Here is a 22826-nt window from a genome sequence, read left to right on the forward strand (position 1 = left end):
AGCTCAGCGCGGGTTGAACGGGGTCTCTTTGCTGACCTACTTCTTTACCGTCACTCTGAGGGAAACACTGGGCATGCTCTCACTCAACATAAACTCTGCCTGAAAGCCTGCAGTAAAGACTGCTGTTCGCATTATGGGAATGTTTAGCATCAAGAGGGGCTCCGAGCCCCAAAGTCCACCCCCCATTCATGTGGTGAGGAAACGACAACCAAAAAAAAAAAAAAAGCTGCCCCTCGTGCAGACTGTAGGTGTTAACAGCCGGTGCAGCCTCCAGCAGCCATCTTGTCTGTTTGTGTACGTGAGAGGAATAGGATGAGGGTACAGAAGGGGAGCAGAGAAATGTCTTGAGTGCGTCTGGACGTTATTATACTTACCACACAGGTGCCTTTTAAACTTCAACCTCTCCAGCGGAACTCTAGTTATGTTTAAGTTTCTATAAGAGCCCATTTTGAAATAACAGCCAAAGATCTTTTATTCGCTTTTATTGCAGCTGTAAATACAACACAGACTTTCCCTTCAGGTAATTGTCGACCTAAAAAAGCCTCGACACACTTTGTACCCTGCCTTACTTCAACAAATTCCTGTAACAAATGAAAATCGTCAAACAGTGACAGAAAAAGCTGCTCAAGTGCCAATGCCTCTTTTCTTTTTGGAGTGATATTAGAGCAAAAGGTACTTTAGGCAAACACAACCACATCCTGTCCTCTGTTGGGGTTACTCAATGTTTAGTTACAGGCCATTATTCACACCTGAAAACTCCACTACAGGTTTTCAACGCCGTGTGTGACCTCAAGTCAACTGCAAATCACTCGAAATAGGCAAGTCTCGGATTACAGCTTATGAATACACGCCATGTTACAGGAATTCTTCACTTCTTGTATTTATTTACAACACCAACAAAAACAAACAAACACTACAAGCGTTGCACTGTTACATTAACCAGGGTGTCTTGGATGGGTACCTTTAGAAAGGCAGCATGCATGTGGGATCCATTGAGTTAAAATTTAACACATTTAGGGAGTTTAATTAGAGGCTAGTAAAACAGGTAGTTTCCACACAGAACTGGAGATTTGCGAAATCCCTGGCTAAATCACAGAAGTGTAAAATTACCACGCAGGTGTCTGCCTGTGGTGTGTCGCACCACGGAGTCTCAGCCGGGCAATTTTTAGGTTTTGTTGCCGTAAAACCTACAGGTACAACAGGTGATTCAGGAAAGAGAGGTGCTTCCCAGACTCACAAAGCCTTCGACACACACACACACACACACACACACACACACACACACACACACACACACACACACACACACACACACACACACACACACACACACACACACACACACACACACACACACACACACACACACACACACACACACACACACACACACACACACACACACACACACACACACACACACACACACACACACACACACACACACACACACACACACACACACACACACACGGCCCACAGAGGGGGGAAGCATGTGCCCATTGTTAGAACGTCTCCTGAGCCCTCCTGCTCTTTGAGCCCTGACAATAGCTGCATTGATAACACCTACAGGCGAGACAAATACTAAAGGAGAGGAAGAAGGAACAAAAAAAGGGGACAAGGACAAATAAAAGAAAAAAGGCATCGTAACCTGTGAATGGGTATCCGTTCGCTCAGCGCCGTGCAGAACATTTGTCCCAAAAGGAAAGAAAATTCTCGTATGGCAGCGATTTTTTTTTCCCTCGTCTGGAATAAAAATAAATAAGACGACTCCTGAAACACAGAACTCTGTAACCCTGCTCCGGTTATCAGTCAGTCAGTCAGTCAGTCAATTAGCCGGTTAGTCATCTTATGATTGGTCAGGTTGGGCACGATCACAATAAACTCTGCCAGTGAGTGACAGACGCCTTCGTAAAATCAATCCGCCTGACAAGTTATTCATACATCAACACCCTCGTTTATGGAAATCATATGCAAACTCCCTGTCAAGCGCGAGACCCATTTACCAGGACTGGACTTATCCAAATCCCTGCACAAGATCTTTTTCTGGTTTTTGAGGTGTAGAAGAAGAGAGATCATTTTGTGTGGCATGCTTTTACACTAATGAGAAGAGAGAATGATGGACTGCTCCGGCTCGGGGACCTCCGCAGTGTAACCGCTCCCACAAAAGTCTGAGGACAGATGCAGGCAGATTGAATGGTGCTCCATGCAGCTTTTAAAATTACAGCCAAAAAAAAGTCAAACATCTACTTTGCTTTACGACAGCACAGGCTGGAGGAAAAAAATAAAAAATAAAATAGATTTAAGCACCCTTTACGATCTTACAACCACACGAATAGCGAGGAATTCTGGGCCTCAAGTCAACAGCTCACTTCGGACCTGAAACAATAAATATCTAATCCCTGTCATGTTACAGGGCTCCTGTGCGGCGCAGGGCCCCATGAATCAATCAAAGTTTTCCCCCTACAGGCGCCCCTGTCTGTGACATGCACAAAGGGAGAATTTGGTGGGATTTAGCGTGCGCCACAGATGTAATAACAAGGCAAGTGAATAAAAGTTGGAGCAGTGTGGGGTTTATTTGCAGGGTTTGTGGCAAGTACATCCAATGTCATGCCTAATTCGCACAGCACACCAGTGAGCGTGCACAACTGTAAGGCAAGATTGTTCTAAAGAGGCAGCGCTTGTGTAAAGCCAAGAAAAGAAATGCTGAGTACTCAGGCGGCTTCATTTCCCATGACACCACCTTGGCCGCCTGCGCTATTTAAGACAGCATGTCACGGGGTTAAATGGCTCTGCTGAATCCTGTAGACAGTCATTCAGGGTCAATGAGTCTGACCCGAGTGAAGGAAGACAAAAAGCGCTCCAGAGATCCCCTCAACAACCTTGTGTATTTTGTAGTAATGACACTACAATGTCAGATCAGAGATTCACCGTTCAGAGGCACCAAACACCTCGTCTTGCTCCAGCACCACAGATCAAGATGAAGGGAATGCATAAAACCATTATACTCCAGCCACGCTAATCAAAATCACATGCATGACCTCTTGGGTGTATTAAATGTATATAAAACATGTGTCACCTCTCAAATGTTTTGCCGGGTGGGGGAGATATCCATCTACTCTGGTAAATAAGGAGCGAAGGCGAGCCAGCAGCAGTCACAGGAGCTACAACAAATTCGCTCCCCATAAAAATGAGCAGTGGATAGATTTCAGAGTGCAGCTTGCCAGAACCACGGGAGGGAGACTAAATGATTATGTTACAACAACACCGCTCCAGCTCCCAGAAAACAACAATCAGAGTCTAGGTAGGATATTACGGCCGAGTAAAATTAAAGGGGAGTGGGAGCGAGGCAGACAGAAGGAGGGAGGGTGGGAGGCAGATTTCATGGTGATCGTCGGGGGCTGCAAGCATGTTTGTCTCTAATTTTGCTGCCGAGCGAAGCAACCACCCTCAAAATTCCCATAGCCTCCGTAGGAGTTCACAAGAGAGCGAGGTAAAAGAAAGATAAGCTCCGCTGTGTCCAAACAGCTCTGTGACAGGACGATCAGGCCCGTTTTAAACTTTTTCAAAACACAAAAGTTTAAACCGCCGACATCACTTCCTCTTCACTTTCAGCACGGCAGCTTTTCGACCGCAGGACGCCTGGCAGGGGTGAACTTACAGCAGATTGAGCCTGATGCAGACTGTCAAGGAGATTAGATTACCAGTTAGTCTGATGGTTAATGGAAGCCACCGCGGCCCTCAACCAGCAATTACTGGGAATCGGAAGAATCAAGCGCCACATGGTCATTTTGACTGCGTCGTTTCCAAACCAACTTTACTTTACTGTGTTTAAATAATGGAGAATAAGATTGAAATCACAATAGTCAGTTGACGCAGACGTGGTAAATATTAGTCGACTCACGATAAAATTGAAATTTCAGAATAAATACATTAAAGCAAACAGAAGTTCAGATGGAACAAAGCAAATTCAATGCCAATGTTTATCGTCTCAGGCTCAAAACCCAATAAATCAATGTACACTTCTATTGATCCATGCACGGATAAGTTACAAGCCTGACACCAAAATCATTTAACTCAGGAGTCATTCACCCATCCATCTTGTACACCACCTTATCAAATTCAAAAGCGTGGAGGAGCTGAGCATATCAGACGGTAGAGTTTACCCTGAACAGGTCAGCAGTCCAAACACACAGAGAGAGAAAGTGATACACACACACACACTCATTCACATTCATACCGATACAACATTTTACATGTGTGAAAAGGAACTGGTGAAACCCACATGCACATGGAGAGGAAATACAAAACTTGAACCACAGCAACTCCGCCACCATAATGACAAACGAGCAGAAAATATTTCAAACTTTATATTGATTCAACAAGTTTGCACAGCTGCACAGACACAACGTGAACATAAAAGCAAAACTCAAGCGGCGCGTTTTTAAAAATGTTAGGCCACAGTAACGCATACAGTGTAAAGAATTCCCAAAACATCCGACGGTAAAGAACACTGCTCATTTACACCAAGACCTCATGGGGCTACATCCAAAGCCTATTTCCTTTGTATTCTGCTGAGTCCAACATCGTAAGCCCTTTGCAAGCCTCTGTGTGTGTGTGTGTGTGTGTGTGTGTGTGTGTGTGTGTGTGTGTGTGTGTGTGTGTGTGTGTGTGTGTGTGTAGATTATTTTGTATCCACAGAATGTTCGGAAACAAAGCCAAAGCTTGGACAAGGGAGTTTCTCTGCTGTGGCCTATTCCCTACTATAAACCATTGGCAGAAAATAAAAGACGACAAGAGGCAATTAAGAAATGATTTTCACCTCAGAGTTTAGGACAAAACCCTTGTACTTCACCCCGCCTCTCCTGCTCCAGTCACAATACCGCACATAAAAGCAGTGGGGCCCAGAAACAGGGGGTTGGGGGGGGTGGAGGGGGATCACACTGACATACAGGAGGCAGATAGAAGGAAAGGTGATGGACGGCAAGAAATGGGGAAACGCACAAACAGCGCGGACAGAGAAAAGACAAATGCTAAGGTGAGGGAAGAGGTGGCGGAGGCAGAGCGGATAGCACGTGACTGCAAAGAAAGAGGTGAATAATGGCGTGGGTAGAGTGAGAACGAAGAATGATGGGGATGCATTAGAGGCAATTAGATGGCGTCAGCAGAGCTGCACAAGAGCGAGGTGTCCGCATGCTTGAAGCGAACCCGATCGCTGAAAGCCGACCTCAAAGGAAGCCTCGGCGAGGAGCGAAATAAATTAATTCTGGCCGAGCACCGAGGAGACATGCAAATGCCAAGCGCGCATCACTACAAACTCCAGCTGCAGCGCCTGACCGGGCGGTTACGTCATTGTTGAGAGGGCTAGTGTGACGGTGCACTGATCAGGTGTTGGCTTGCTCTGGAGCCATTTGGGGAGGTGGGAGACGTCTACGAATTAGATTAAGCGGTTTCTCACTCAGGTTTCCTACAAGAACGTGGATCTTTTCCAAAAATGTTCCAGAGAAGTCAGACTCTGGCTGACACACGCGCTCACATTATTGCCCTGGGTTTGTTTTGGAGTTTTTTTCCCACAGATACAACCTCAAAGTTTGAACCCCCACTTCCAAGATACAGATCTTTATGGGATTCTAAGCCAAGTTAACCACTGACTAAAAGAGAAACCTTTTTTTGCCGAGACATGTGGACAGGTTTGTTAAAATGAACCGTAAATGATTTTTCTGTTTATTTAGCAGCTTGAAAATTTGAAAAAAAAAAAAAAAGGATGGAAAATTACAAAGAGAAGTTTTAACAGACAAAAGGCGAAAGGACAGCTGCAGAGTCAAATATAGCTTTAACATAAACAGACTTGTTTATCAAAATGAAGCAAAACTTTGCCGTTTGTGCGTCTACATACATTTGCTGCCGTTACTTCATGATTTGCATGACTTAATTTAGTTGTGTAAATCAGGACATGTAATAAGTGTACATGCTAGGCAGGAACTAAAAGTGTTATGAGTAATATGAAATTCCAATCTCGATTTCACTGAGTGACTGGTAATGTATGTTCAAAGTGAAAACAGCCCATCAGTAAGGGTAAAATAAATGCGAGACTGTCAGGAAATGGGTCCATGTCATGAGTTGTGAAAGTTTCTTTTGACTGTAACATACAACACAACATCTTGGCAATACGAGAAAGACCCATGACTAAGTGAGCAACAGTGTATGACAAACAGAACATTTTCTATTTTCTCAAAGGTTCTGTCATTTTGTAAAGTAAACCCTGTTTAAAAGTGTTTTCATGAGAGAGAGAGAAAATCATTGATGGCTCACATTATTGATCCAGTATATAAATAATAATTAGAAATAATATGCAATAGTAATGTACTGTATATAGTCCCAGTGACAAAGCTATCATAGTAGAACTATTGCACCACTATTATGTTATGAAACTCTAATAATAGAAGGTAACGACTAATGGACAAACTACTCCTTTGTTTATTGATTCTGTGACTTAATAGTCGGTTCCCTGTATGATTCAGGAATAGGTTGATGGGTTAAATACTCAGCAGATTTAATCGTGTATGCTAAGCACCGTGTTTATCAACCGCCACAAAAAGAAGGTGGTGTTTGTCCGTCACTCTCTATAGAAACATGGCGGCTGGAGATTTAAATCCCCCGAATCACGCACACACTTCTCACATGCACATCTGGATCCAGGGAGCGGTATCCTCTCGTCGCCATGGCAACTTCCAGCTCGTTGGCTCGCAAATAGTGTCGCTTTGGAATTCGTCTCTCGCGTGTGAAAATGACCACGCATCTCTACGACTGTCAGGCCAGAAATCAACTTGTGTGGAGCTCTTCCCCGAACTATTCTCTAACTTTTATGTGTACAAACATAAAAGTCCACATCAGTTATTGAGGATTTGTTTTCTAAAAAAAGATTACATTTGAGATTTGGTTTAATTTAATTATTTCCATCCTCTTGTTTGTATTTTTTTTTCCCCCCTTTGTCGATCTCGGGTTGTGAATTCTGGGGGCTGCCCCCCCCCCCGGGGCTTTGTGATGTTTGATCCCGGGCCAGGGGAGACCAGCCAGAAATTCAACGCAGACTTCGGTGCCATTCCCCGAGTGCAACATGAACTAAAGCTCCCTGCTGTGAGGCCTGGAGGAAACCATGCAGCCAAGAGAATTGTAAAAGCACTCATCTATTGAACAGAGGTTAAAACACGAGGAACAATACCTCTGTCTCTCTCTGTGGAAAAACTTGGGGGGGAAAAAAACAACACATTTTGCTTTGAAAAAAAAAAAATCAATAGACAAATAAGAATGGAAAAAAAATATCAATCAATTCATTCCTTTTTTCATAATGATTTTGATTCATAGGAGTAAAATAAGAAAAAGCCCAAGGAAACCCTAAAAGTGCTTTGCATTACAAACACAAGAAAGCTTTATGGAGTATTAACAGCACAGATAAACAATTTACAGTCCAGAATAGAATTAAAATTTACAAAAGCATGACCCAAAAAAAAGTGCAAGGAGAAAACCCCAGAATAGGTGTGCTGGTGTGTGATATGTGTCTTTCTGGCAGGAGGTGCTGAAGGGGGGGCGGATTCACACAGATGTGTCATATCAAACTGTACAGGACAAGCAAAGGTTCTTCTGGCAGCCGAAATCAAAGCAGGTTGAAGAATGCAAGATGTTGACCGAATGTGAGATGGTGAAGCGGGAATAACCATCAACAACCGCTCAAACAAATCATCATCGCACGCAAACACGCACTGAAATCAAATCTGATCCCTGCGACAGTGCGGCGGCCTGTTCTCCCTTCTACAAGTTTTCCAGTGAAGCGAGGGGGGAAAAAAAACAAAACACTTGATTTCACTCCGTCGTCTCTCCACTAGTGTGCCACCGAAACAGCTCCCGGCGCCTGTTTCCTCTCCTCCGAGCTGTGCTGAGTAACACAGCAAATGAGTAGAGAGGGAGGAGTAGAGAGCGATAGAGTGGAATCGAGTCAAAAATTCCACTCACTATTCTATTACAAGACGAGATGGAGTGGGGAGGGGGGGTAATGTGTTTCGTGTGGCGTTGGGAGAATGGGGGCGTCAGATGGATGAAAAGAGAATGTGTATATATTCACCTGCAAATCAAGCAAACCATTTATTCTGCTTCTTACGGCCCCATCCCACCCCCTCGTTCCTCCCGTTCTCTCACATACGAGCTGACAAGAGAGCCGACCGGCGCATCCGACAACTCAGCAGCAGCACGGAGACCCCTCCCCCAACCGTGCTTCAGCATGAAAGCTCGCTCTTGTCCAATCCTCTAAATACAGTTTGGAAAAGCGTAATTGCCGCCAGCGCGGGCCAGATGCAGTTAACACCTTTTTTTTCTGTAACCAGTGATTTTGCTCTAAATCAGTCAAACATCATCAGATTTACACTCGCACCTCTGCCTTGAATCAATAAGCTTTGTGTAAAGCTTCTTTGCCGCATCTTCCTACTTTTTTTCCACGCGGGCTGAAAAGTAGAGATTAGGCAGCAACAGTGGTCACGGAGCTACTTCACTCTGCTGGCTCATTACTCGCCTAGCCGGGGGTTTGGGGTGGGGGGGGGCTGCCACCCTGAATTAAGGCCTCCCTCATGAGGGGCCAAACGCTCGGTGAAAAGGGTTGCATTGGAGAGCTCTTTAACGCAGGGAAGGTCATTGTGCCGTAACTAGCCACGCAAGCTGAAGAGCCACAAATGACTATAGTGAAAAAGGGTATAATGATCGTCAGATATATAAAAAAAAAAAAGTTATCACTGGAAAATGCGCTCACGAGGGAGCGATTCATTGGCCAAGGCAGCGCGGAGCCAAAGACGACGTGAACAGAGCGGGCCGAGGTTTGTTGGCTGAAACAGACTAACTTGCTCCGTCATAAACCAACGATTCATAGATCACTGCGCTCGGTACGAAGCTCGTGACATTGTAACAAGAAGAATTATGAACGGAAACCAAGAAGCTGAAGGTTTCCGTTCGGGAATCTGACAACAGTGTGCAGCCAGCTGATCGTCACACAGAATGTGACAGGTCAGCATATATCAGAGAGAAAGCGTCGGGATTCCCGAGCCCGAGACATTTTGTGATGTGGCATACCGTCTTTACTGCCTGGCATCGCGCTCGACAGCGAAACTGTGATATTCTAGGAAGAAAGGGAGGGAGTAATGGAGGATCGATACGGGCTGAGCCTCTGCTCTGTTGCTTCATCCCCCGAGGCTTAATTCACTGGATGTTTAAAGACGACAGAGTCACAATAGGGGATCAGACGGGATTGACCACAGGATGAAAATGTGAGGAGTGTTTATTAAACTGATGTAGTTGAGATGAAGAGTGGGGGAGAGGGCGTACAGAGATCGGTCAAGAGGTTTGTCCATGAGGTGCACATAATGCTCATTAAAAGCTAATGCCGGTCTAAGCTACAATGGCTTGGTGATTCAAAACTGGCTGAAAAACAAGATAATACCTCCTCATTCAGATCTGCAGCTTAAATCGAAGCCAGTGGCAAAGCTGAATTCCAAACTAGATACAAAAGTACCTGAAGATTATTTTTGTATGCTCTCCTTAAAAACAGAAACATCTGACCATGTTTGAAAAACATGTCAAAATAACAACACCAAGTATTGTCCTCTTGTCTTATGTTCCACTATAGCTCTTTAAAGCCTACAAGGCCAAACGAAAGACAAAGCTAAAGTGTTGATTCAGCTTCATAAGGATCCTGAACGGATAAGCTGTAACACACACACACACACACACACACACACACACACACACACACACACACACACACACACACACACACACACACACACACACACACACACACACACACACACACACACACACACACACACACACACACACACACACACACACACACACACACACACACACACACACACACACACACACACACACACACACACACACACAGCCTCTCAGGGCCTGACCAGCTGTCTCACTCCCCCATCTCCATCCAAACCTACAGGGGCAGGAGGATATAAATCACTCGAATGAAGACGAGCACGCAGGGAACACAAGTGGTGTACGTGACACACACACACACACACACACACACACACAGGCTCTCGCCAACTGCACTATGTCCAAACACGCCTTCTGTCCAACTACTGGAGCATACACTGTAAAACACACCTACACAGGCTCCTGACAGAAACGCACATGCGGGACAACAAAGACAGTCACACCCAGTTTTATGTCATTACGCTTGCAAATAGACTAAGCTCCTGATGTCCTCATGAGAGCGGAGATGGTTGGCCTTAAAACCAGTTTATCTCACCTACTGACTGCGGGTGCACACCTAAAGACCTTTGCCTGAGCTTGTATCGGCGTGTACTAGAGCCAGCGAAGAGTTTGTGCTCAATGCCAACAGCTGATAAGACAGAAGGTCATATTACATAACAGGAGGGTTGTGTTTTTTTTTTTTTTTTTTTGCAGTGTGTGACATAATGCTGCAGAAAACAAGATATAGAAAAGAAAAGAAATCAAAGAGTCCAGAATGACCAGAGAGTCAGAGAAGAGTTGTGCTGCAATGCATTGGCCCAGTCAACATCCTTTGTTTGTTCCGTAGAGTGACAGTAATGATATACTAAACTTTCTCAATTGTACTTCATATAGGCAGATTATGGTAAAAGACACGGCCTTTAAGAATACATAAGACTGTTATAAAAGAGGATAGACTGGCCAGCTTCACTTTCAGGATTTGTTTTAGTGGAGTAGATGCGAGAGGAGGGACCACAGCGACGCGAGGCGTGGGAAGGAATCTTCCTCTCCGTTTAGGAAGGAAGACACGCATTCTAAAGCTTTACTGAGCTTCACCTACCTGCCAAACTTCAGAGCTTTTTCAAAATGTGTCACGGCACAAGGAAGCGCAGCGCAGAACGCATACGGCCGTGTGCGTTTCCTGCCTGGTGTCTCCTCTGGCCACCGCCAGTGACTAAAGCGTGTGGCTTCTTTCAATTATTTTCCATTTTGTGTAAACTGCAGCTGATCTTTGCGAGTTCCGCGCTGCCGTTACATTTATGCCGCCCCGATGCAGTCTGGCAGGGTGATCAAAGTAGCCCTTCTTTTTATTTCTCTCTGCTGGTGACTAACAAACAATAAAGCACAGTGATGTTACTCTCAAATCGAACAGGGTTGTTCTCTGTTGCCTTTTGTTCAATCTTATCTCTGCAGCAGACTGTTGGCTTCACACTTGAAACGCTCGTCACCTCGCGCTCTCTTTCCCAGTGTACGTTGATAGAATAAGAAAAAAAAAAAAAAACTGACAAAATGAAGCAAAAGCAACAGAAACGGGAAGCGCTTTTATCTTTTACCCTTCACATGTGCCACGTGGAACGTCACCATAGTGAACGTAGTAAAATAAACAGGCAGTAAAACGTTGCTTTTGCCACAGTACACTTTGGTTTGAGCCGGTAGCCATAGTGACAGAGGGGTTGCTGAGTGAACCCTGCCATGTTGCACACGTGAGGAGAAGGGAGCTTATGAAAGAAGAATTTGCATTGAAACATAAGGTTAAATGAAGCGCATTGAGGCTCAGGCACGGTGAAAAAACAACCCGGTGACCCTCTCTTCATGGTCCGACATGAGGCCCACATTTCACTTGGACAGCGCCGGGAACGAGAGAGCGAGACAGAAAGACAGGGAGAGAGGGAGATAAAGAGAGGAAAAGGAGGAGAGGAGGGGGAGAGTCTGTGCCTTTGCACTCCCTGTTCTGCCCCCGCTCTTTATTTTTGTTTCCTCTTTTTGTGCACGCCCGACACACACACTCACAGTGCAATGGATTTTCAACTTGGCCCTCATCAGTTGTGCGCCTGATGAAACAAACACTGACAGCCTCTTTACATTTGTAAAGGCCCCTGCAGCAGCTGTGCTTGTCCCACACACACCAGGCCTGCACACAAACATGCACTTACCGCACACACACACACACAACCTTTGAATCGGAGGCCTAGACCCAGCTGGGGCCTACAGGAAGAGCCGACTCTGCACAAAATGGCCCTGGCTGCACTGAGCTGTGCTCTCCTGCTACTCTTGCGCACGCACACGCACACACACAAGAGTGTGTCATGTTTCGTTAAACTGAACAACACTGCCACAAATTAACGCTTGATACCTCAGTCATTTCACAGCTTTTGACTTCAAGACATTAACAAATAGGAAAAAAAAAACTATAGATTATTTAACCACTAAAAAACAAACAAAAAAAACTTGTGTAGTCATCCTTAACCTGACGTAAGTGACAACTTGGTTTTGGAGAATAAAATACTCACAAGGCAATTTGACTTTGTTTTTGTCGGGTTCCCATTGATCTTTATGATCCTGGTGGAAAATGATTATTGCTTTGCCTTGTTTGTTCTTCTTAAGGACCCCCCCCCCATTCCAAATAATTTTATGAGCGGTGAATTTTAATATTCACTGATAGTGAGTGTTAGTTGGGTGCAGAAGATGGGGGGGGGGGGGGGGGGGGGGGGGTAACAACTCCCACTCATGTTTCAGGGGAAATGGTTAAGCCAAGCATGTATAATTGTCTTACGCTAATTAGAGAGGGAGTGGGGGGGGCGGGCACTAAGGGCCAAGAGTCCTATCTTAAAGCCTGGAAAGAGAAGGTGGGGTGGGGGGGGGCATGCTTAAGGATCTAGACTCCTCCAGGTTGTTGTATAAATGCACGTTTGTGAGCCCGTTTCAGTCCGAGCCAGACAGAATGCATCAACCGTGCAGCTGCCGAAAATACATGACAGATGTGACACACAAACACACAGGACAGAATCCTGCAGTCGGACACGGTCACACTAACCCCCCCTCCCCCCATTCTCAAAGCTGTTTCCCAGTTCTAATTATAAAACCAAGTTACGAATAGAACAAACCACTAAAGCTTTTCCACTTATAGAAAGTGTGACCCTGTCGGCCATTGTACAACAGCTCAATAAAAAAAAAAAAGAGGGGATTTTGTCTCTCTTAGTCAGAATTTCTGGTTAAAAGAATCAATGAGACACTTAAAGCTTGATCAGATTAGAAAAGTTACAACTGAAAAGTCAAATCAGCTCACATCTAACCACAGCTGGAAATATCACTGATGTGGTTAAATGTGTATTTTAATTCATTATTACACAATCTGAATACACCTAAAAACATTGTGTTCGGGTAACTTTCCCAGTCATTTTGAACATCTACCTGCCACGTATGTGACTCACATCTGCGTTACTTTCCAGTAAATGAACGTCATTGCCTACACTTTTGACGCTGAAGTTCTGCATTAAAGTGACAAAAACGGGTGCCGTTTATAGGAAAGCCCAAAGATGTCTGAAAGTCGCACAAAACTAAATCCAAAGAGCACTGCCTGTAAAAGGTCCAGAAAATATTTTCTACACAGTTACGGAGCCGAAACCGCAGGGACACAAATAAATTAAAGGAAGTTATTAGTGAAATAAGAAGAAAGTCTGATTCTTTTAGTGCTGGTGTGTCTTTAATCCTCCACACTTGTTTGGGGGACACAAAGAAAGAAGAAACTCTTGATATCAAGTCTGATAAAAAACCTGTTGCTCAGATTGACTTTGGGTATGTTTTGTTTTACCCCCCAAACAAAAAAAAAAAATCACTGATTGTTTTGGAATTGAGTAAGAAAAGTGGCTGCAGGAAGAAACGCACACTTTCTTACAAACTGCACATGGTGTTTTGGTAAAGGGGGAGGAGGAGGATTGGGGGGGGGGGGGGTGACTTTGGCTTTAACAGACGTGAGATGCCTCGTGCAATTAAACGTAACACACAGTGTCCATGAGGGGCACGTGAGCATCTTCCACAGCCACGATCACAGAAGTGCAACTAAACTTTAACCCGCTTGAGGCCCAATGTGGAGCCCGGCTCTAAACTATCAAAACTCTCATTCATTAAGGTTTATATATTTTAAGAAAAAAAAGGGGGGGGGCTGCAGTTGCGTGAAAGATTGATGTGAAAGTCCTCAGTCTTGCAGCCCCCTTCCTCATAAAAGCACCAGAAAGAAAATGGTCGCTTCATACATGAAGCCTCTGCAATGCGACTGGAGGCTTTAAAAAGAGAGGATCGTGTAGGAAACACACCGGATCCACACGCAGCGAGCAGACACGGGGGGAGATCGGGGAGAAGCAAGGTGGCCGAGGACCTGGACGTCCCCGTGGTGCACCCCCAAAAATAATACTCATTAAAACAAATAAAAGAAAAAGAATGGAGTTCTCCCTCAAAAAGCTGCTGCTCGTCCACAGAGGTCACCCGGAGCCCCGGACTGGAGGCCCAGAGTCCAGGAGAGTCCCCGAGCTGCAAATTCAATGAATGTGCTGAATCGTATGACCCCCTTCTCCTTCTTCTCCTCCTCCTCCTCCTCCTCCTCCTGCTGCTGCTGCTTGTGGAGAAAATTAAAGAGCCACAACAGTCCAAGAAACATGTCCGCGTGCAGCCCGGCAAGAACACAAATATAGGAGGAATATAGACACGCACGCAATGTGGACGCTAAACTCCACACGCGCGGGCTTTAAGGTGGACGAGAACAGCTTTTCTCCAGGTAAAAAGCTCGGAGATGAAATGCTCAGCATGGGACGAAATGGAAGCCGAAATAGCTGAGCCATGGCCGACAGGCTCGTCTTCACCGGCAAAGAAACGGGGAGCGAACAAAAGCCGGGGCTTTTCCCTTTTTAAAATGGTATTATTTTTATTCACCAAACTGCTCGCCAAGTGTTTCGATCTAAAACCTTTTCTAGGTTTAAAGAAAACAAAACCAAAAAAAAAAAAAAAACCGGGGCGCGTGCATCCCACATCCAGACGAGCCTCCAAAGCACCCGATGTTCAAATCGCTTAAAACATGTCTGATGTCGAAGAAACGTCCGCAACACGCACCGTGAATAGACATCCCCACAGTAAAAACACACCGGGCAACTTGTACACGTTGCATTTTAACAAATATCCGAGGATGGTAAATTAAAAATAAAAACATTTTCTTAAAAAAAAAAAAACCCTCCCATCAAAGTTTACGCATTTTCATCGAAAGGAGCAAGTTGAATAGGAAGAGGCTGCGTTCGGAACATTTGCAGGACAAATGTAATGTTTGTACTTACGTATTTCTTTTGAATGATATTCCTCTTGGGTCTTTCCTTGCTCATTATGCAATCCCCCCAGATCAAAATGTTTGGCTATAGAGAGAATGGCCACATGAATGTCTTTTCTTTGACTCTCGCCTCTCCCGGAGCTCCACCAAACGACGATTTAAATCCCCGGCTCTTGGACGAAAAGCTCGCTGGCTTTGCGGAATCCTCCCCTTCTCGATGGTTCGCTTGTAAAATCCCCCTCCGCAAACCAAAACAAAACAACAACAGCACAAATTCAAGGGTCGACGGCGAACGGAGACGGGCAGAAGCCAAACTCGGTCGGGGAGAACATAGTCAAAACAAACGCACAACAATAAGTTCCATCGGCCCGGACGGCTCGCTGGCTGCTCGGCTCTGCGCACTCGCTCCCGGCTCTTCGCAAAGGCATGAATATAGTTGAGGTGAGGCCAACAAGTTACATGTTGTTCGAAGGCCACGACACCGCGAGAGATCAATAAATAAAATTACAAAATAAAAGGTTCGGTGTCACGTCTCCTTTTTTCTCTCTCTCTCTTTTTTTTTCTCCTCCTCTGCTGGCTGGTCGTCGAGAGAGCGCTCTGCTCCACTCAGCGGCTCCGCTCTGCTCCACTGACTGAGAGCCGAGCAGCTCCTTTCTTCCACAGCCTCGCCTCTCAGCCTATCACGTCCTCCTCCATCCAGCGGCAACTTCAAAATCCCGGTGAGACAGCCCCGAACACCCAACAGCACCTCGGAGCCCCGGAACGCCGCAGTTTACGCACTTAATGCCAGTTTGGAGGAACTAGAACAGCGTTGGTGCGCCATATGGTGCGTTTTGAGTCCTGTAACTTGTGCTTTGGCTTCCTTAAGAGGTGAGGCGATCCAGGGCCTCTTGTATCAATGGGCCTACAGAGGGTGCTGAGACATAAACCTGAGTCTGCTTTGTTTGGAGAGTTTACAAAGCATTTCAAGTTGTTGTTTTTTTATATCATCTCTATGCTAAACATGTTGCTGCAAGCAGGGACACCAGAGCTGGAATTTAGGACCTGTCCACACTGCAAGGGGTTTTGTTTTGTTTTTTAAAAACGGGTTCCAGAGTGGAGGAATTTTAAAACGCAGCAAGACTCACATTTCCGAAAAGGATGACATCATCATCCCACCTCTCTGTATCCTCTTCTTTTTTTGTGGGAGTTCTGTCATTTTGAGCCGTGTTCTTAGCGACTTGTGGACAGAATTGTTTTTAAGAATGATGGGGAGAAAAAAGATCGTTTTGGCTGGTGTGGACAGAGTTATACAGTCCAGCCAACTTTTTTAAACTATGGCGGAATAACATGGTCAGCGTCCATGCCTGTGGGTCTGGGGGATTGAAAATAGACCGTTTGAATTAAAGAAATGTTCTCAAATACTGAGATGTGATTAAATGGTAATGATTGTGATTAATTAACTACAAATGAGTCCCTCTGATAATATTTAGACGACTAAATTGTGAGAAACTAATCGTTAGTTAATTAGTTCAAATGTGCGTTTTACTTCATTTTTCCATTGTCAATTAAAATTAGGCAGCTTACATTGTTCTATTCAAGATTTGTCTCTTTAGTGCAGTTAGTAAGGGATTCAGTCGAATCCCAAACAGCTTCAGGGATAAAAAAACAACCAAAAAAACCAGAACGACACTAAGTTACTTTGAAGTTTTAACTTCGTTTTATGAGGGACGTTCCTTTTTTTTAATGATTGACATCAACTAGAACCCGGAACAATTGGTGGGCTTCACAATCAGATCACCAGGAGAAAAGGGTGGGGGGTGGGGTGGGGGTGGATGCCCCCTTCCCCCCCTGCCACCATGGAAGCTGTGATCACACTAAAAGTTTTATTTTACGGTTTGTTCATGCAGGTGGGGACTTGGAAAGCCTACATTTTCTAGTTCCCACTAATAAACCCAAAGAACTGCTAACAGGTTCACTCTATATATTTATATATATATGTATATATGATAAACTGATGTAAACTGACACACACATTAAATTAAGCTTATGAAGTCACATTCTTTTCACCAACTTTGCTTCTAGACAATTAGCAATGCTGGCTGCACTTATTTTTAGTAATTATGTAGTCAAAAATAATGAGACGTGGCTGTTCTGTAACCGTGAGGGCATCGTTGTTTTTTTTTCCATCTTAAGCCACAAATGCAATTGTATTGACTGATGTCACATTAGCTCATGAGAGCACGCAGAAAGTTTCCCAGAGGGAACTTCCTTGTTGGACATTGCTCAAATGTTTTCTTTTCCCAATGGGGATTTGGAACGTTTCCCACTTCTCAGTTAATCTTAAACGTGCCAATAATTCTATCATGAGATAATTCACACAGTTCTATTTATATTTGTGTTCACAGCCTGCAATAAATTAGAGATTCATTTAGATTGGCTTAATTGTTAATATTTGCCGGTATTTATCTTTTGAGCAACAATCTCAATTCGATTGTGATTTGTTTAAGCATTAACAGATAAGAATGCCGAGAAGAGCCTCGGGGGCACAAAAAGGTAGGAGTTCCCCAAATTTTCATGCAAATGACTTCACCCAACCCCCAACAAAGCACACCGCCACACATCCCAGACCCGAGGACCATGTGGTTAAACATTAAGGCGCAGCAAGATGCCTTCGGAAATGTTGTAAAGACTTTTTTATTTTCAAGAAAAAAAACACACGTTTCAATCAGCACATATCAAACTTCTTCCCACAATAGGAAAAAATATCCAACCTACTCACTCCCTTTTTTCCTTTTGTTCACGCTGAATGGATGAAATGTGACTGTTTCTTCAAACTATCTCATTAAACAAATGACTAAATGAGCACATTGTCATCATTGTTAACCTGATCTTCACAAGTTTCAGATGATCCACTTTCCACCGATATTAAAAAAGAGCGTGCGCGCCTTTTCGTTGGAGAGAGGTTTCCTACTTTGTTGTTCTCCACTCAGTGATGACTTTTAGCTGACTGTACTGTGTGTCCTCATCCCCCTCACTCGGAGTGGGCTTGCTGTGTCATTACTCTAATGTACCGAGTGGGACGGTTGCTCCGTGTGAACCCAGGAGGTAGTTAAATGTGGCGGGAGTGTGCGAGGCGCAGCTTTGTCGATCGAGAACTAAATATGTGTTTGATGTTGGATAACCTTTAAGATTGGATTCACTGAATTTTAGGGTCTTTTTGTTATAAATCATCAATAGCTTTTAGAACTATCAGATGACGATTTTGCTTATGGTCTCATATTTCCACTATAATGAACAATTGAAGAGACAAAATGTCAGGAAATAAAATTTAAAAAAAGCTCAGTGGATGACTTCTTTTTTTTTTTTTGATGACCCAATAAATACACAACAACGGGTTTGTTATGTTTTAAACAATGTGCTTTATACTTAATGTTCTCAAGGAAATATGGTCAAATGAGGCGATGATGGACAACATATCAGCGAAATGTCAGCATGCAGGCCTCGACTCTGCAAAGATGCTAAATTTAAGTTGAGAAAGAGCAGCTGCTGTATAGAGAAGGTTTGTTTAGTCAAGTACTCCGGCTTTTTTAAAAGTTTGCGTCGGCTATTTGGTTACAACACCTCAACTGTATGTCGGCTTCCTGGGATGAGTTCAAGAGGCAGACTCGATGGGTTTGAACTATGCATTATCCAAAACGGAGAGTCATAGAATCTGATGTCTGCTTCAAATGGAGAACAGCCCCAGCCCCACTGGAGAATGTCTTTTCTTTCATATCTGAATGTCGCTGGGGTATTCCTGGTAACCAGGCTGAGTCAAAGTCAAATTTGGGAGGTTGACAGGAGCACGAATATCCAAACTACACAACCACAGTCGTGCCTTTTCATTGTGAAAGAAACCCAGTCTGGAGGTGTGGCCATCTAATATTCATAAAGGATTTCGCTTTTACCGAATCCCTCAAACCTGGACGATGACCCATCACCACCATCCGAGTAATCATGCTGATTTCATTATCATTCATGTAACGAGGAAGAGCTATTGATTCCACTTCTGTGTTTGATGTAGATTTAGCATAATGCTCCAAATGATCAAAGCTCCGAACTTACCCATGAATGCATGAGCAAAGATGTCAAATCAATAGTTCGTGGGTCAATAATTCTAAGCATGGCTTGCAGATGACATGATATTTGAGCAGCTTCACCATTAGGTTAGGTGGGGTGTAGTATATACACAGAAAGACACACACAAAAACAAAATAGCATTGAAGGATCAGCAGCAAAAATAGCTGCAAAGCCAGACTGTGAAGATTTCTTGAAAGGAAAAACGATATGTCATATCAATTATTGATGAATGTTAAAAGGTGAAAAACAAAGGGTGTCCAGATTATTCATATAAATCTTTGGTTTTAATCCCCCCCCCCAAAATATTCCAACTCCTGTTTAGCTCGATCAATGCCGTCTCATCCTCTGACTGTGTCAGAGTCGCGCATGCTGCTGTTTTGAGGCGACGCTGCGGAACACGGTACCTTTAGCCTCATTCACCCTGCACTCTCAGGGGTGGTTTACCAGGGTCTCCTACCCTGCTGGTGCTGACATTTCAATGAGACAAGCTGTGGAGGGATACCTGCATTTCTCAGCAGCCCCCTCCACAGTTCACATCCAGCCCACGGTACGAACAGGCAGAGGATCTCTGAGACATTTTTAACGAGACTTAACAGGTAAAACACGTCACATCGTTTAAAACTGCCCCCACTTTTGTTACTGGTGGTGAAGAATTAAATCTAAAATTTGTTGTATTGTACAATATATATTCATTTGCTGGTCGAATTCGAGGATAACCCAAGCTCATTGATGGGTTTTTATTCATAATTTATTCAAGTATCAGGCACAGCGTCTGGATGTCAGTGTTTGTCTGTGTGTGTCCTCAAGGCAGCAGTTTTCCAAAGTGCTGCTTGGACCAAATAAACGGAAGAGACATTTACACCAATGGAAGAGTGTGTTTGTGTGTATGTGTATATGTGTGTGATGGAGAAGGCCAGGGATTGATTAGAGCTTTCACTCTCAATGTGGTTAATTGCCCAGTGAGGCTTAGCAGACGGTGCCGGCTAGATTGATGTCCGATAGCCAAGAAGAGGGGGGAGTCTGTGTGTGTGTGTGTGTGTGTGTGTGCGTGTGATAGAAAGAGGGTGTGGTGGTGGGGGGGGGCACAAATCCCAAATTAATGTTGAAAGATTGAATGGTTAAATATTGCACACTGTGGAAACAAACCCGAAGGAGGTTCCTTTCACGGAACAGAAAAATCAAGTCATTGTTATCACATCTGCTGAAAAGAAAAGGCGATGCATTGACATAAAGAGAAGAAAACACCGGAGTCGCATCACCTTTTGTTTGGTTTCCCCAGCAAAGCTCCCTTTGGGTTTACTTTGACAATGGCCCCGATGTTTTCCTCTCCTCCCGGTTACTCTGAACTTGTTCAATCTGTAAAAGCAATTGTTTCATTTTGGCTCCGAATCGAGGAGTTCGGATCCGTGCTAATTTATCTCTGTCCTTAAGTAGATGTAAGTAAGTGTAACAGCGTGGCTGAAAAAAAACAACACGCAATAGACCAATCCTTCAGTCTCAAAAGTTCCCGGAACTTTAAATACATGTGTAAATATTAGTATTGCAGTGGAACGAAGAAGAACGACATTTTCTTCCCACCATCTACAGAACAAGTAGAGAACAGCACTCTTAATAGTTCTTCATCCTTATATACTTGTTTCTTACAGGGTTCATAAAACATTGTTTACTGTTCAATAAGAAGGGTGAAGGGGAATGTGTGTGTGTGTGTGTGTGTGTGTGTGTGTGTGTGTGTGTGTGTGTGTGTGTGTGTGTGTGTGTGTGTGTGTGTGTGTGTGTGTGTGTGTGTGTGTGTGTGTGTGTGTGTGTGTGTGTGTGTGTGTGTGTGTGTGTGTGTGTGTGTGTAGGGTTGGAATTAACCGGCTGAGCGTGATACTATGAGACAGCAACAAGCGAACCACGGCATTGGCTGGGGGTGGGGTTGGATAAGGATGCAGTAAAATCGTGGCTCATACAATTCACTCCTCTTCACGCAGGCTGTTAAATCTCTAAGTAATATGAGCGTAAGGGACATTAAACGCCACATACAAAAGCAAAAGAGCAAGTGACAACAATCTCACTGCAGCTGTGTCTATTAGAGGATGTGTTATTTACAAATAACTGCAATACTTAATACATATAAAGTCCAATGGCCAGACACAGGGGACCTATTAATCAAAAAAGAAATTTAGTGTCGTGAAACACATCTTAGCAGCCAGAGATAATTTTGCCTCTGTGCTTATTTTATTTCTTTCATTTGAACCTGTTTCAAGTATGAAATCAACAATTAATGAGACAATTTAAGCTAAAGAGACACAAATTGGATTGAAAGTTTCACGTCGTCTTTGCTGGGTTTTTGTTGTTCAGCCAAGAAATAATTTGAAGTAATAGGTGCTCAGTGTCAGATTGTATCTGGATACAGATTCCTTAGATTTTACTCAGTTTCACTTGTTTTTATGAGGGGATATTCTTTTTTTTTTTTTTTTTAGGGTAATGTGTGCCCTGGTGTCGGTGATGGTAGACAGATGTGGGGGTCACTGTGGCTTTAAATTACTCTCCCTGAAATTTGAATCTTATAAGTACTCTCATTAAAGTGAGGTTAACCTTCTCCATGACTACCCCCACCTCACACCCACCTCTCCCCCGCCATTGTTCAGGGACTCGTTGGGATCACAAACACAATTTATTTTTTCAACAGCCCCTTCCAACACACACAGACACACACCTCCCCTTCTGAAGGGACTTGAGAGTCCCTCCTCTACTACCGTGGATAATTGGACACCTTCAGCATGAGAAATCCCTTGCCAAAACAAAACAGGCAGCGCTGGCGTAGCCTCGTCTCGGGTGTGTCAAATATAAGCACGACAGTGTGGATGAGGAGGAGACGGGCAGAGAGGCTCGGTTCAGCCTCGGCTACAAGCTGGATTCAAAAGATACACAAACCCCCTTTGGCACCGGTTCTTTCTGATTCAATTCACACATTCAATATCTCACTTTTGGAGCCGCGGAGTGGTGTGGCAGGATCAACAGGACGAATATCCACACCCTCAGGCTCAAGGGTGAAGTTGTCCTCGGGGCACGTATCCTGGATCAGCACGCTCTTCGCCGTGCCCTAAGTTGACCCATCTGGAAGCTAAATGCAAAACTCTGTGTAGATCAGAGCCAAGGGAAGACTTGCCCTTATTTCTACCCGCGAGGCTGTTGTTGTGTTTCACTAATGAGGCAAATCTTCACGAGCTCACCTGGCAACTGCAATCCCAGATTAGTCTAACCTGATAAACCGCAGAGTTCAAGAGAAAATTGATGTTAAAAGGGTCCTGAAACGGTAGAGATTGCTGGAGCGCGAGGATGCTTGATAGCTATTACCACGAGGACCACCGCTGCCTTCATTTTCCATTTCCTTGCTTTTCTTTAAGCCCAAAATAATTTGTTGGACTCCTCTTGTTCCTTTTTTTTTCTCACGTTTGCTCAGTGACTAACACTGTTGTGGTCAGTGTGGCTACTGTAAGTAATCAGAATATAAAGGTTATTCTGGTTGTGAAGTTTTCCATACTAACTTTATCCTCATTAGTTATTTGGAAAGCCAGGCAACTGGAACAATAATGAGACATATTTAAACAACCGAGGCTCAGGACGAGTG

The 22826-nt window shown here is 44.2% G+C and overlaps 1 protein-coding gene across 1 annotated transcript in view; it reads right to left on the bottom strand.

Annotated features, from left to right (window-relative positions):
- The window catches only part of jarid2b (jumonji and AT-rich interaction domain containing 2b), a 101577-nt gene extending 85838 nt beyond the window's left edge, over window positions 1-15739 (bottom strand). Inside the window, exon 1 of the mRNA XM_080484774.1 lies at window positions 15120-15739. Within this exon, the coding sequence (XP_080340900.1) occupies window positions 15120-15164 (45 nt within the window). The 5' untranslated portion in view covers window positions 15165-15739. The remainder of the gene's footprint in view (window positions 1-15119) is intronic.
- Between the last annotated feature and the right edge of the window lie 7087 nt (window positions 15740-22826).

Source organism: Lipophrys pholis, assembly GCF_963383615.2.
Source record: "Lipophrys pholis genome assembly, chromosome: 17".
NCBI lineage: Eukaryota > Metazoa > Chordata > Actinopteri > Blenniiformes > Blenniidae > Lipophrys > Lipophrys pholis.